General features: G+C 41.3%; 2 protein-coding genes across 8 annotated transcripts in view; one reads left to right on the top strand and one right to left on the bottom strand.

The window, feature by feature from the left end:
- RIOX2 (ribosomal oxygenase 2) overlaps window positions 1-646 on the top strand; it is a 28131-nt gene extending 27485 nt beyond the window's left edge. For all 6 annotated transcript variants that reach the window (XM_019448123.2, XM_019448121.2, XM_019448120.2 and 3 more), the window contains exon 10: window positions 149-646. In XM_019448123.2, coding sequence (XP_019303668.1) covers window positions 149-307 — 159 coding nt within the window. In that variant the 3' untranslated portion in view covers window positions 308-646. The remainder of the gene's footprint in view (window positions 1-148) is intronic.
- Window positions 567-14251, bottom strand: part of CRYBG3 (crystallin beta-gamma domain containing 3) — a 129518-nt gene continuing 115833 nt past the window's right edge. For both annotated transcript variants that reach the window (XM_019448117.2, XM_019448119.2), the window contains 5 exons: window positions 10799-10938; window positions 7860-7983; window positions 4203-4361; window positions 2915-3074; window positions 567-2157 (listed from right to left, as the gene is read on the bottom strand). In XM_019448117.2, the coding sequence (XP_019303662.2) occupies window positions 2069-2157; window positions 2915-3074; window positions 4203-4361; window positions 7860-7983; window positions 10799-10938 (672 nt within the window). In that variant the 3' untranslated portion in view covers window positions 567-2068. The remainder of the gene's footprint in view (window positions 2158-2914; window positions 3075-4202; window positions 4362-7859; window positions 7984-10798; window positions 10939-14251) is intronic.

Below are 14251 nucleotides of genomic sequence, written 5' to 3'. Positions count from 1 at the left end.
CCTTTCATAAAGTCTAAATTTTTATATGGGAATCGGCCAGTTCTGTAGGTTACCTACTTTTAAGGTTATCAAAAATGATATACTGATAACTATAGAAGTTTTTTTTATGAAAGTACATTTTTTACCTAAATGGTTTGTCCTTTTTCAGTCTCATGGACTTCGCTTTCCTTTATCACATATGGATGCACTGAAGCAAATTTGGGGCCATCCAGCTGTTTCTGTCAAGAACCTGAGACTTCCTACAGATGAGGAAAAGGAAAATCTGGTGTTATCCCTCTGGACAGAATGCTTGATCCAGGTAGTCTAGTGCCTTTCCAGAATTGAGAATGGACCATCTGTTACATACGTATGAGAAGAGGAGGAGCAAACATTTATGTGCTAGGCAGCTTCTGTTGCTTTCAGTCAGCAGCCTGGGAATGGTTCTACAGCAGCTGTCTTTACAACTGTCCTTACCTAACGATGTGAGACCTCCCTGTTTCAGGAAGTTGGTTGGCCATGTGTATTACAGAGGCACATGGAGGACAGAATGGCAGATGAAGTAGATGTCTCAGAAAGTAACAAAACCATACTTTTGACAAACTTCTTTAATCCAGTGTGGTAGAAAAGGTACAACTCCAATAAATGTATCATTGAAATTTGAATGTCATTTACCTGGCTTTGTTCTTTGGAGGAAACAACTTCTTTAAAGAGCCTCACTGGCTCTATAAAAATCTTTTCAACAATTAAATTTTAAATTGGTTTTTCACAATGAAAATATACATACCTTTGTGTATACATAACCCCACCCCCCCCCCCCATTAAAATAAAGTTACCCCTATAAGTTTCATTAAATACTGCCAAACTAATGAGAGGCACTCACATCTATGGGCTTAAGGGAGTTTTACAACGCTGCTTCAAAGATGACAAAAAGCCTGAGAGTGAAGGAAAAAAAACTCAATTATTTACATGGAAAGACCAAGTCTCTATAAAAAAAAAAAAAAAATGCTCAAAATAGCGGGTCTTTGTGTTTAAACAATTCACTGTTATTTTATATTCTAAAGTGCTTATAGGGGGATATTTAAAAATATTGCTAGCAGATTGAATCTATATAAAAATAGGTGGTTTTTTGCTTTCTGGTAAAAGTTGGGGATGAGGGGGAACAGCTGTCTCAATTTGTTTAAAACCAACTCAGGAGGAAAAAATACTAAGAACTAATTTTTAAAGGTGGTAACCATTACTTGATATCCAACCTGATTTTGCTTATAAATGGAAAGCTGAGTTTTCAGTCATTTTATTAAATAAAATGGTAGAGTCAAGGCTCAAATACTATTTGGGTTTTCATTTGAACATCTGAAATTTACTTCAGCAAAGAAAACTGTGACTAAACACTCCTTGAGGGCAGATCAGGCAGATTCTAGGACGAGGCCTCAGCACCAGGACAGGTGACCACTGGTTACAGTCTTGCCACCCTGAAGGGTGCCTGTTATTACTACAGAGGAAAAGGATGGCCACAGGTTATTTGTGCCTTTTTTTTTTTTTTTTTTTTTTAGTTTGGCCACAGAAAATATGCCAGTACTTGAGCCTTTTTCCTAACAAAGCTGAGGTCCTCCCTGGGGTCAGTTACAAGTATGAATACTTAAGGTGCTTCTGTTATAAAAGCTTCAATAGAGAAGAACCTTTAAGGCTTACCTAAATACAGCAACTTAATAGGAAGGCTTATTAAATATGTTTTCAGGTATTGCTAAAAAAGTTATCTTCTAGGAAAAGTACAACTTGACCTAAAGGAATCTGTTTTCCTCTGCTTAGCACTCACACCCATCTACTAGGAGGATCTTAGGAGAGAAAACACACACTTGATGGAGATCAAGCAGGAATAGAACCTTTCACAGAAATCAGAACATGTGTTCTTCATAGGAACACTGAATAGCTGGCAAGAACACTTTGAGCTTTTCCACGGTTAACAATGGTTTGGAACCTGGGAGAAAACCTTCTGCTCAGTGATGGAGAAGTCTGAGGACAAGGAGCTTCGTCTCTATGGGATGTGAAGTTCCTTCTTCCTTTGCTCTTTCTCGAGATGTTGCCAATTCTCTTACAATATTTCAATGTCCCATTTCTGTGTTTCTTCTCCCTCCAGGGGTTGATTTACAATTACATGAGTCTTGTCATAATAATTTCCTCCTACAATAGAAATTCCAAAAGAAAAGATTATTTGTTCACACAGGTGCTTAAGCATGTTCACAAGCTTTTGTTCAGCCCATTGAGTGGTAGACTAATATTTGATTTACAGAGCAGCCTGAGATGGAAAACTGAGTTTAAATAAGCTTAGCTGTTATTAACCTCAAACCGGACCTTATCATGGCTCAAACTGAAAAACTAAGGGGTGTAAATTGTTGTTCAGAATCGCTTTGTTGGGGCACACCGCTTTTGCAGTCAAAGCGCTGGGTCGGAGGCAGCTCTGGCTGAATGTCAGGGGCTGTGATTTTGCTTCCACACGGACAGTGGCTATGACTAAGCCAGTTAAAGGAACAGCCCGGACCTTGCTAATAAACAAGCTTGAACAATACCCACCGTCAGTTTTAACTGAGGGTTTTTAAGGAGTACAGCAGTTCACAGCAAAAAGCGGTTTCTTTCTAAGAAACAGGACATCTTATAGTTGATAAAGCTTCACATTTACAAATGTTCTCAAAGATCACGTAGCAAATGAGAATTTTACAACTGTACTAATGTACAAAAACCTTCTAAGGTTTGTCCTTAGGCTTTTCCTACTTGATCCAAGTAGCTAATTGTTTTGTTCATTAAAACAGCGGTATCTCTTTTCAAGAATAATTAGAAATAACTTAGTATTTCTTTTACCCAGGAAGAGAAGGAGGTTTGGAATTTAAATTACATCCAGGGACACACAACGTTTGTCCTGTGGGTTTGTCCAAAGGCCCACCTTTAACATCAAGGACAAGCTGATCACTGAGATAGGAGCTGATGGTTCCATTTCTGTTCAGCCTCCACTTCTGCCGGAACTGTCCGTGTTCGGTCCATAGAGCCACTTTGGCTCCAGGTGTGTCCCGGCCACCAATCACATCCAGGCATGTATCACTGGCCTAAAAGGATTAGGAAGAAAATTGGCAGCACTGTGTTATCTCGAATCAAGTGAACGGGGTCCCTTTTCTTTACACAACTCTCATCTAAAAAAGAAGACTGTATAGCATAGTTACAATTCCACTAACTTTTTAAGTCTTCTTTATGGCTGAGAGAAGGAGATGGTACAGAAATAGATCTACTGAAATAGAGGTGCTCATTTTTTAAAAGGATACCTGCATCTGACAACAGATGGTCAATGAAGGTTTGCTGCATTACAATTAAATGTTTATTAGCATAAACGTATCGGATCACTGGAGCTTGGTTTTCCTATAAAAGCATCCGTGATGTGCTAGATAGCCATATGATAATTACTCTTAAGTGCTTTTCATTTTTGTTGATGAGAAAAAGGTAGGCAATCCATTGGTGACATAATAAAACTGGTGTTCTGTTCCCCAGAGCATCAAATGTAATGGAGCATCACAAATGTAAACTTGGTTTTTCTAAGCTTTCTCCAGTAACAACTTCTTGTACTACTGCTTCCTTGTGTATTTTCAAAGTGAAAGGTTCAACATGTTTAAATCACAGACACCTGATTTTACCTGGGCCACAGTAAGGAATGTGTCACAAAAGCACAATGTCCAGTTGAATCCAGTGAGTTGTCACTGGTTTTAAAAATCATTTAGGCATATCCAGTGTGTGATAACCTTAGTTTTTCACTTCAAATAGAGAATTTTCCCATCTAGAAAATTCAGTTTCTAAATCGATTTCACTGAAAAGCCTTAGTAATATACATCACAGTATCTGAATAATCATGCAACTGTTTCTAGGAAGGTGCATTATTTTAAATATTTTTTTAAATGTTTATACACTTTTTGAGAGACCGAGTGCGAGAGCAGGGCAGGGGCAGAGAGAAAGGGAGACAAAGAATCCGAAGCAGGCTCCAGGCTCCGAGCTGTCAGCACAGAGCCCGACGCGGGGCTCGAACCCACGGACCGCGAGATCCTGACCTGAGCCACAGTCGCTCAACCGACTGAGACACCCAGGTGCCCCGACCTTTGCATTATTTTATACTCCCATCTGATCGGGCAAGATTCTGGTTTCCAAAAGAAAAAGCCAAAAGGCAGGGCGAGGTATCAGTGGGTGGTTACCTTGGACTTGAAGAGTCCTCGGCAGTAGTGCCAAACCTGAGTGGTCTTGCCGCTATAGGGAGAAACGCACACAGATGTTGCCCTTGTGTCAGCGACATTGCCGGTGACGGTCAGGTACTCGTCCTGGGCCCGGTTCCTTATTCTGATGTACACTGCAGGCTAGCACAGGGGAGAGACCGCCAATTAGGAAAAAACATTATGAACCTGGCAATCAAGCCTTCCACAGGACAGCAGCTTAGAAGGCAGGCGGTGACGGAATTCGGCTTGCTATGCACTTGCGCCCTTCCTCCCTTGAGTCAGTATGTTTAAGTTACTATTTTTCTACTGAGAGACCTCAGGTCACTGAACACTTTTCTCAACAGGGCCCTTTTGGAAAAGTGAAAGGTAATAGTTTCATTCATTAAAATGCCACATGGCAAGGGGCGGTGAAGCATGCCGGACTTGCTCAGTTTCATTCAGGAACCAGGATGTCCCATCTGTGCTGGGAGAGCAAGGGGAAGAGGAGGAGGGCGAGATACTGGCCACCTACAAGGCTCTAACAACAACTTAGCGAACACTGCAATAATGAGACCCACTGTTTGAGCTACTGTTAAGTGCCAAACGCCTGCTGTGAAAGTCTTGAAAAACCCAGGTAGCTGAGGGCCTGAGCAGCTGTGGTAGTGTGTTTAATTTATACGTTGTGGACCTTCACACTTCAAGAGAAGAGACTATGTATGTTTAATCACTATGTGGGTATTCAAGAACTTCATCCCCTGGGCCTGGAATACATATACAAAGTTTTCAAATACAATATTAAATCTAGGACTTGCCTCTAAGGATAATAGTTAACATTTATTGAGAGCTTAGTATATGTCAACCAGTGTGCTAAAATAAATGCTTTCTGGGCTATTGTATTATCTGTCCAAGTCAATAACCAGAAGAACCCTTTAAGAAAGTACAATTATGAGCCAAATTTACAAAGTTAACACAGATGTGCAGAAGCCAGGTTGGCCTTCACCAAAACTGTCCCTCTTAACCATGATGCTCTAAGGTTTGCTTATGTGTACTAATTACCCTCAGACACAGAGAACAAGAGAAGGTGGTGGTGTGAATTAAGTCAGAGAAGGAAGGGACACAGCATAGGATGGAAACTCCCCAGAAACCATTTTTTTAGCCATAGGCCTCCTGTCTTAATGAAATAAAATACAAGACACTCCACATCCCCACCTTGGGTCATATGCTGGCACCCTAATCAGAATTCTGCTAGATAATAACAAACCATCTATTTAATAAGGAAGTACTTCCACTCTGAGAAACCCAACTGCTAGGTAAATGCAATAATGTATCATGGTAAGCCCGCCATATTCTACTCTTTTGAAACTCAGATCAACTGAAAGCCAGCTGAATTTTGGTCTATTGCTGCCACGTTCGGCCTTTCTAAGGAAATAAACATTCTGTGTACTTAGGCAAATAGAAGGACACATTTGTATCTGGCCATTTAAAGCCGGTAAAAAAGACCTCTACTAGCAAAATGTTTTCAATGCTTCAGAGCACCACTTCCACATTCATACTGACACAGTAATGAATGTGCTTAAATATCTGTGATTGATAATAAGTTTATAGGAGGGATATAATTCCGTAAGTCTCCCACTGCCAATTTTTAATTCTTGAGGCTTCAGTACAGCTTTATTAGTTTCTTTACTTTGCACACAGAAAAAACAGGCGTGAGGGGTGACCTTCACAGAGGACACAATTCCAATTATGTTAGGACCAAACATTACAGTTTTAATCAATTAACTCAAAGTACTAATTACCCTTATTACACACTTGTAGTCTGACTCTTCTGTAATTACACTTTAAAATAGTGATGTGCATTATAAGTGCCTTAGTGACTTCCTAATTCCCAAACTCAAAGAGGATCACATTTTAATTATTCCTGAATTTCCATACAAGAAGATGAATTACAGCAGTACCGAGAGCCTTACCAAAACGGAAATGACCCATAAAGTACTGTTTTAGAAACCCAGAATTCCTTTGCTGGGTTCTAAAGCTGTGGCCTAAATAAACAAAGACAAAATAATCTATAAAAATATTCTTAAAATTGATTATTAAACCAGAATGGGAATCAGGTCCTAAAGCACAACACAATAACAACACAGTGTTAACTGTCAAAAAACTTTTATGTGAAATTAGAGGCTGTTGTTCTAGCTATCCTTGATCTCGGGACCCTGAACAATCACAGAGACCTTCTCCAGTAAGGGGCTACGTTTCACAAGTGAGAGGATAGTCTTAGCGTCTAGGTTGGCCTCTAAAGTTCCTAACAACATAGGATTAAGCATTATTATATAGTTGGGAAAAGCTAAACTGAATTCCCACTTCTGCCTTGCTTTTTCCTATGGTTTTCAGTAGGATTACCCACCATCTCATGTGACCGGAGTGAGGAATAAGCGAGATGTGAAGGTCACGAAATCCTGTACCACCAACTCTTTGCCAGGAAAAGCCTGCTCACGTTTAGTGTCACTCAGAAGAGCATCTCTGATTCTCTCAAGGGACACTGATGAAGGAACTTTCAAAATAAATGTGTTCCCACAGTAATGTAAGCCAGATGTCGTGTCAGGCTCTTTACATACATGTTCTTATTTAATCTTCACAACAATACTGAGAGGTGAGCAAGGGGATCGCTGTTTCATGAGAGGAATCTGAGGTGCCAGGAAGTGAAGTGACTCACCCAAAGTCACACTGCTTACAAGTGGCAGAGCCAGGATTTGAACCAACAGAACCAGAGAGTGGTAGGAATGGGCACAGTGTGGATGTGTGTGTGGCAGGAGGCGGGGGCAGCAAGACCACTTACTGGCTGCCATATGTCCAATCTGAACATCAGAGCCTCAGCACTTCTATCCACTATGCCACCCTCAGCTCAGTGCCTGGAATGTATGGTGCCACTCTGTAAATGCTGATCTTATTTTGGACGAAGTTAAGCATATGGCTGCTCAACACAAATTTTAGAAAATAAATCTGTGTTCAAATCCTGGTTCTGACAGTTGGAGGACTTTTGCTAATTTGCTTTACCTCTCTGACCTTTATTTTCCCATCTGGAAAATGGGAATAACAACTCCTACCTTAAAGGGCTGTTGTTGGAATCAAGTGAGAAGTCCTTCAAATTAGAAGTCAAATGGCATATCCACTGACGATCACACCTGATCGCCTGGCTTGGCTTTCCCACCTTCTGTGAAACCTCCCATGGCTCCACACATGCTGATATTTCCTTTCTGTGACCCAGAAGCTTTTGAACGGAAGATCGACAAGCAGTAGGTGTGTAAGATCCATCCTGAGTTTTATTAAGTAGGGGAAAACATCCAAGTTCTTAGAAAGTAAAACTAGGGCAGTCTCTGACTTCATTGTTTCGTTTGCTTTCCACAGACCTCATGATATTTATTTTTTCCATGAAAGGTCAACAAGGTCAGTAAGATTGTGGACTCAAACCTAAAACCCAACATTGACCTTAGATACAATTTAATGAATTGGTTAACATCTACAAGATTTCTCATCCTAATGTGATCCCCTTGTAACATAAATGTCAAACTAAATGGTCAATATTTCAGATGCTGTGGTTCATGACATTTGTACTAGAAAAATCAAGCTATTTTGGATCTTATGGGTTTTTTCTCTCCTCCTTACCTGCTTCATAGGACGGAGGGAACCAATTGTTTTCCATCCACTGAATGCTGTCCAATTTGGGATCTCATTAGGCTCGAGGAGGATTTGTCTTCCTAAGAAATTGGATCCTTCATAAGCTATCCACCTATATAAAAGCAGGAAAAAAACAGAATACTTAAAAACAAAAAGCAATCTCTTATCAAAAACACCTTCTTGTATACAAGGTTCATTCTTTAAGACTTCTGGGTTTGTAGATTTTCAAATAAAAAATGTATAACTGTTTTTTAACAGAAAGGATAGGAGGGACCGGGAGAAAGCCCACTGCACTGGGGCTCAGAAGATTTGCATTTCAGTTAGGATTCTGGTTTCCTTACTTCTAAAACAAGGTTCCCTCCGGGTCTAAAATTCTGTGTTTCTTTGATAATGCTGTCTTTTTTTTTTTTTTTTTTTGGTAACAGTTTAACATTCAAAGACAGACCACAGCCTTTCCCTGTTACCAGTTACAAAATACTAGGTTTACTCTCCCATCGTAGGCTCATCGCCGGGTGTCCTTCAGAGTCTCTCTAGGTGGTTCCAGGGAACTCCCAGGCACACCTCCTTCTATAACTTCTCCAAGGTCACCAAGGACAACTGAAAATTATCTACAGAAATCCACTCTCTTGCTTTAAGGCCCAGCTCTGTTGCAAAGCCTGCTCACTGCCCTTGAGGCCTCCAACTGGGGCCAAGTTAAAGCATGTAGAAGCGTTCAGGGCCTTGAGGGGAGTCTCAAGACTTAAGTGGCCACATTCATTCTTTTACTGACTGGCATGTGAATAGTTGTGACTGAGATAGAATGGCCAACAAACTGAAATCATCATCTGGTCCTTTACGGAAAAAGTTTGCTGAGCCCTGATTTAGCTCAACAGCTAAGGTTTATAATAAACTTGGAGTGCCAAGAAGATCTGAAATTCTCAGGACTCAACGTCACCACAAACAGTGCTTTCAGAAAGTATGTGTGGAAGATGAGGTGGCTACCTTGCCTGGTTCAGACCAAAGCACTCTGCTTGCTTCCCACAATCAAGATCAGGCTTGGCCTGATTTTTCATGGAGAGATGAATAGGATATTTGGCCTTCCCTCTGCCCCTTCTTACATACACGAATCTAAACTATGGAGAGGCTCATCTACCTCTCCAGCTGTGCAGACTTTTTAAATAGGCAGGGAAGTTTCAGTTATAAGGCAAGACTTTAATAAACTACACTGCACCATACATTAATCTTAATGGATTCCACAGCTAAAAAGCGTTAAAGCTTGACAAATTGGAGATATGGGATAATACGGGGATTAAACAAAACACAATGTGTCAAAAGGGCAGCTGGCTATGCATTAAGTCCTATTCTGAGCCATCTGCAGCCTAGGAAAACCTTCAGACAGCATTCTCTATTCCTTATTCTGTATACTGATTTTCTCTTAGAGAATCCAGAACAGGCAGAGTAGGTGGATAATAAGCTAAAGAGAAGAAATAATGTCAAGGTAAAATAGTACCAGTTTTCTACAAAAGAGTGAAATAAGAAATGGTAAGAAATTACAACAGGTGAGTCAATAATTATCAGTTCCACTTAGGAAAGTAAAGTGTAAAAATGCTGTGAAAGTCATATTATCACCAGGATGTAGAATTCAAAAGACTTAGTTAAGTGGTAAATAATATACTAGTATCTAGTATGGGAATTATTATGCTTAGAGAGAGTAAGTCAATTTATGGTTAAGAAACACCAATGTCAAATGCTCTGAAGAAGAAAAATTAAATTGCTATACAGGTGACTATTCAAACTTCATTTATTATAATAGTTGACTTAATTTTCAAATCAATTTATATTCTTGGCTTTCTCTTCTGTTATCCCCAGACACTTAAATAAGCAGAGTTGATTATCACACAATTTAAAAGTCATAAGAAATAAAAACAATCATCTTTATATTAATCATCAAGAGCTATGTGCGGTCTTTTAGTTCACTTTTGATACCAAAACAGCAACAGTGCAGGAGGCAGGGCAGGCTCTTGTGCCACTCTCCAGATAGGTCCTGAGAAACAGATCTCCCAGGAAGTCTTAGGGCCTCAACCTCTGGAACTCTCACTGCCAGGACTCTTACCATTTTTGTTCTAAATAAATATGCAAGTTCATACCTAATTTATGTATGTCATTTTTCATTCCTTTTCTTAAAGCAGTCTCCCGGATTGTATAAGTGCAGGCCCCACACAACCTGGATCCACCCTGACAACCTGAATGGACAGCAACACTGGTGGGTGGGCTAGATTCACCTGAACCCTCAGCATGAAAAGAAGTACCCTGGAGCAAAAGGCTCTAGAACAAACAGGACGTCAAATCAAAATACAACAACACACTTCCAGTGTGAGAAATAGTCGGTTATCTTAGGCAGGCAGTGGTCTCAACCAGTCAAGGTCACCTGGTCCACCTACTCTAAGACACATGCTATCAACACAGGGCAGCCCATCTCTCCCAAAGGGCTCTTCTCCCAGACTGCCGCATGTTACTATATATTGGACCTAATCCACGGCCTAATCTTATGTAAACAGATACTACTCTTGTTACGTTGAGAAAGAAAAGGAATAATAGCATCTCCAGACCAGACAACAATAGCAGTGGAGAGATAAAAAGCAACTGTGCTTGGGTGGCCGCATGGCTCAGCTGGTTGAGCATCTGACTCTCCTTGATTTCAGCTCAGGTCAGGATCTCACAGTCGTGAGTTCAAGCCCCACATCAGGCTCTGCACTGACAGTATGAAACCTGCTTGGAATTCTCCTTCCCCTCCCCGTTCCGCCCCCCCCCCCCACCCCGCCCCCGTCTGTCCCCTGCTGGCACTTGCTCGCTCTCAAAATAAATGGAAAAAAAAAAAAAAAAAGCAACTGTGCAGCTCTCTCCTAAAACAGTAAATGAACCAGGCCATACCTTTGTCCCATACTTACAGTCCACTTTTTACCCATACAGACTGGGTGTAAAAGTGCAGGTCCTTGTTCAGAACAGAGTTCACAGCCTCTTCTAGATGTAACTCTCTTCCCTCACAGTGTTCCAGAGCAAAAAGGCTAATGGAGGGTTCTTCAAAAACCTAACAGCAAAAAAGAGAAAGCATCACCATACAGGGTGGCCATTCTCCAGTGACCTCCCAGTCACAACACAGGGTACCCAGGATCCACCGTATTCTTGAACGCATACAGTTTACTGCTCTACCCTCTAATGATGTTATAGTCAAAACTGCACAGGTGAGACTAAATTCTACTCATAATTTTTGTTCGGAGGTTTAGAACAGCAATCTCAGTCTCATAATGGAAATGGACACTTGGTTCCAATTAAGGTCTGGCTGTGCTATAATACGGACATTTTGGTCTTGCCAGCACTTTCAGCTGGTAACAGGATGAACATGGAATGGAACGGCACCACTTCCCCAGAAAGCCACAGGAGCAGTCACTGAGAATCCAACACATGATGGCTCCAGGCTCTTAAACTCATTCCTAGGAGGAAGAAAAAGGCATTCTTTTTCTTTTTTTGAGAGAGAAAGAGAAGGAGGAGAGGGGCAGAGGGAGAGAGAATCTCAAGCAGGTTCCATGCTTAGCATGGAGCCCAACATGGGGCTCTCAGTCCCATGACTGTAAGATCATGACCTGACCTAAAATCAAGAGTCAGATGCTCAAGCAACTGGGCCACCCAGGCACCCCAGAAAAAGGCATTTTTAATTTAACAACAACCAAAAGCCAAAATGCACAGGGGCAGGAGTGATTTCTACATTCAAAGTAAGTATTCCCCAACTCCTTGTGTCAGAGAAGAACAGAACCAACTTTGCTCTTTTTCACTCATTGGTGTATGCAAGACACCATGCTAGAAGACTTTTCAGGGATGAGAAGACAAAGCAAGGCACCATCCTTGTGTCTGGGTCATTACTAACTAGTAACTAAAATTGGAGAATTGCACAGGTATTGAAATGTAATCCAGGGTAGAAAAGGATATGCTCTGTGAAAGTTCTCAGAATATAGAAGACTTGATGCTTTTTTTTAGCAGAAAGGAGCAAGGATCAAGGAAGCTTCACAAAGGTGGATGTCATGGTATGTGAGCTCAGTCTTCAAGGATGCCATGATTTGGACAGGCCCAGAGAGAATGGAGGGAAGGCACTCTATACGAAGGAAGGGAGACAGAAATGCATGGAACATGTTAAGGGAATAGCAAATAGATCCACATAATAGAATAGAGTCCAAAAGGAAACAGTGTCAAGTATCCCCACTGTTTGCTAGGGGGTATTGAATCGTCTGCTTCTCCTTGTCACTAACAGGGCAGAGAGACAGATTTACTGCCAATGGGGAGTCCTTGAAGGCTTCTGGACAGGGGCCTAGGAAAGTATCTGTAATTGGTACATGAGAAACAGAGCACTAGCAGCAGGGAATGTGGATGTTCAAAGAACAGTAAATAAACAACTGACTTTGCGTAAGAGCAAGATGAATTATGAAAGCATTATTCTTTGCAGCAGTGTTTGGAATAACAAAGGATACAGATGACTTAAATATCCATCAAAAGGAGACTGGCTAAATAAGTTATGGTACATTCATAGAGAAATACAGCTGTAAAAAAGAATAAGGAGATCTTTATGAAAGATCTCTAAGATATATTCCTTAGAGGTAAATACAGTGAACAGTAGTGTGGAATAGCATATTTCTTCTGCTTCCACTTGTGCATTAAAGGGAAAACTTATGCACATGCCCACAAATAATGTGCACGTGTACACATGAACAATTTTCTTGAAAGAAAGAAAGAAAAAGAAAGAAAAGAAAAGAAAAGAAAAAAGAAAAGAAAAGAAACGAAACTACTCCATGACTATCTATCAGAATAGGATCTGAAAGATGAAAGTGGGAGCTGAGGTTTTGACTACATGCCTTTCGTACTTTTTGATTTTTGAAGCTTAGAAATGTATTATTTATTCAAAAATTTAACTTTTTAAAATGTTTATTTATTTTTGAGAGAGACAGAGTGTGACTGGGGAAGGGGGGGGGAGAGAGAGAGAGAGAGAGAGAGAGAGAGACAGACAGACAGACAGACACAGAATCTGAATCAGGCTCTAGGGTCTGAGCCGTCAGCACAGAGCCCAATGCAGGGCTTGAACTCGTGAACCATAAGATCACAACCTGAGCTGAAGTCAGACACTTAACCGAGACACCCAGGTGCCCCTCAAAAATTTAAATCGGTGATTATTATGCACATTTTGTATATATGTGTATTTTTTTTTTCTTTTTTTAAACTTATTTGAGGCAGGGCACACAAGCAGGGGAGGGGCAGAGAGAGGGGGAGAGGCAGACAGAGAGAATCCCAAGGAGGCTCTGCACTATCAGCTCAGAGCCTGATGTGGGGCTCAAAGTCACAAACCATGAGATCATGACTTGAGCCAAAACTGAGATGCTTAACTGAGACACCCAGGTAGCCCTGTGTTTTTCTTTAAATGGACTTTGGGAAATATATCAGACAACATGAGTGAAGAAAACAGAAATGGAAAGTAGATGGGAAAAATACTCCAGTCCCAAGAAAGAGCCAGACCCTAAAGTGTGTGTGTGTGTGTGTGTGTGTGTGTGTGTTGGGGGCGAAGCAGGGCCGGGGGGGGGGGGGGGTGATGGTGGAAGGTTAGGACTGGTCAACAAGGGATGGCCAGAAAATCTATCACAGTGCTAAAACAGACATAGGGCTAACAAATGGAATAAGTAAATACAGAAGACAACATGCAAAGATGTGGCTGGGGGCACCATGGTATAACTTATCATACAAGGAAATTTGGAGGGAAATGTAAGCTAAGAACTTCTAATAAATGAAGCTAAGAACTTCTATTTAGAACTGGGTGTTTTTAATGTTCAGACAGACAGGACAGACAGGGTAATCTTAACAGAAATGTCCACCGAAGACTGGACTTTTGGATCTGTGCTTCAGGGAAACAAATCTCATGCAGGCATGAAGAGCGTGGGAGCTCCCAGGATCTGGGTGACAACCAGAGATGGGTAGGGGTGAGGAAAGGGAAAAGAGGGCAGAACTGGGCAGACACGCAAAGGAGGCTGTGGAGGCGGTGGAGTAAATGTACTATGAAAGCACAGCTAAAAAAGAAAACACCAAGGAAATAAAGGGGAAAGGAAAGGCGAAGGAAGAGTCATCCATAGTACCAAATACGTTTGCAATGTGGAGGAAGAGGGTGGCTGTGGCAATGCTGCTGGGGTCTGGGCGATCAGGAGGCAGCTAGAAACCTGTAAGAGAACTCTGAGCGGTGTGCAAGACACGAGGGGTGGAATCTAGGTCATAGGGACTGAGGAATGAGTGGTGAGAAATTGTAGACAGGGTGCATGGGATTGCACATTTTAGAGAATGTTGGTGAAGAGAAGGAGGGAAATGGGCTGGTG

Source organism: Panthera pardus, unplaced genomic scaffold (genome assembly GCF_024362965.1).
Source record: "Panthera pardus isolate Hobbes unplaced genomic scaffold, ASM2436296v1 HiC_scaffold_16, whole genome shotgun sequence".
NCBI classification, from domain to species: Eukaryota; Metazoa; Chordata; class Mammalia; order Carnivora; family Felidae; genus Panthera; species Panthera pardus.
The sequence above is the reverse complement of the archived record's forward strand: the minus strand, read 5'-3'. Positions and strand labels throughout refer to the sequence as shown.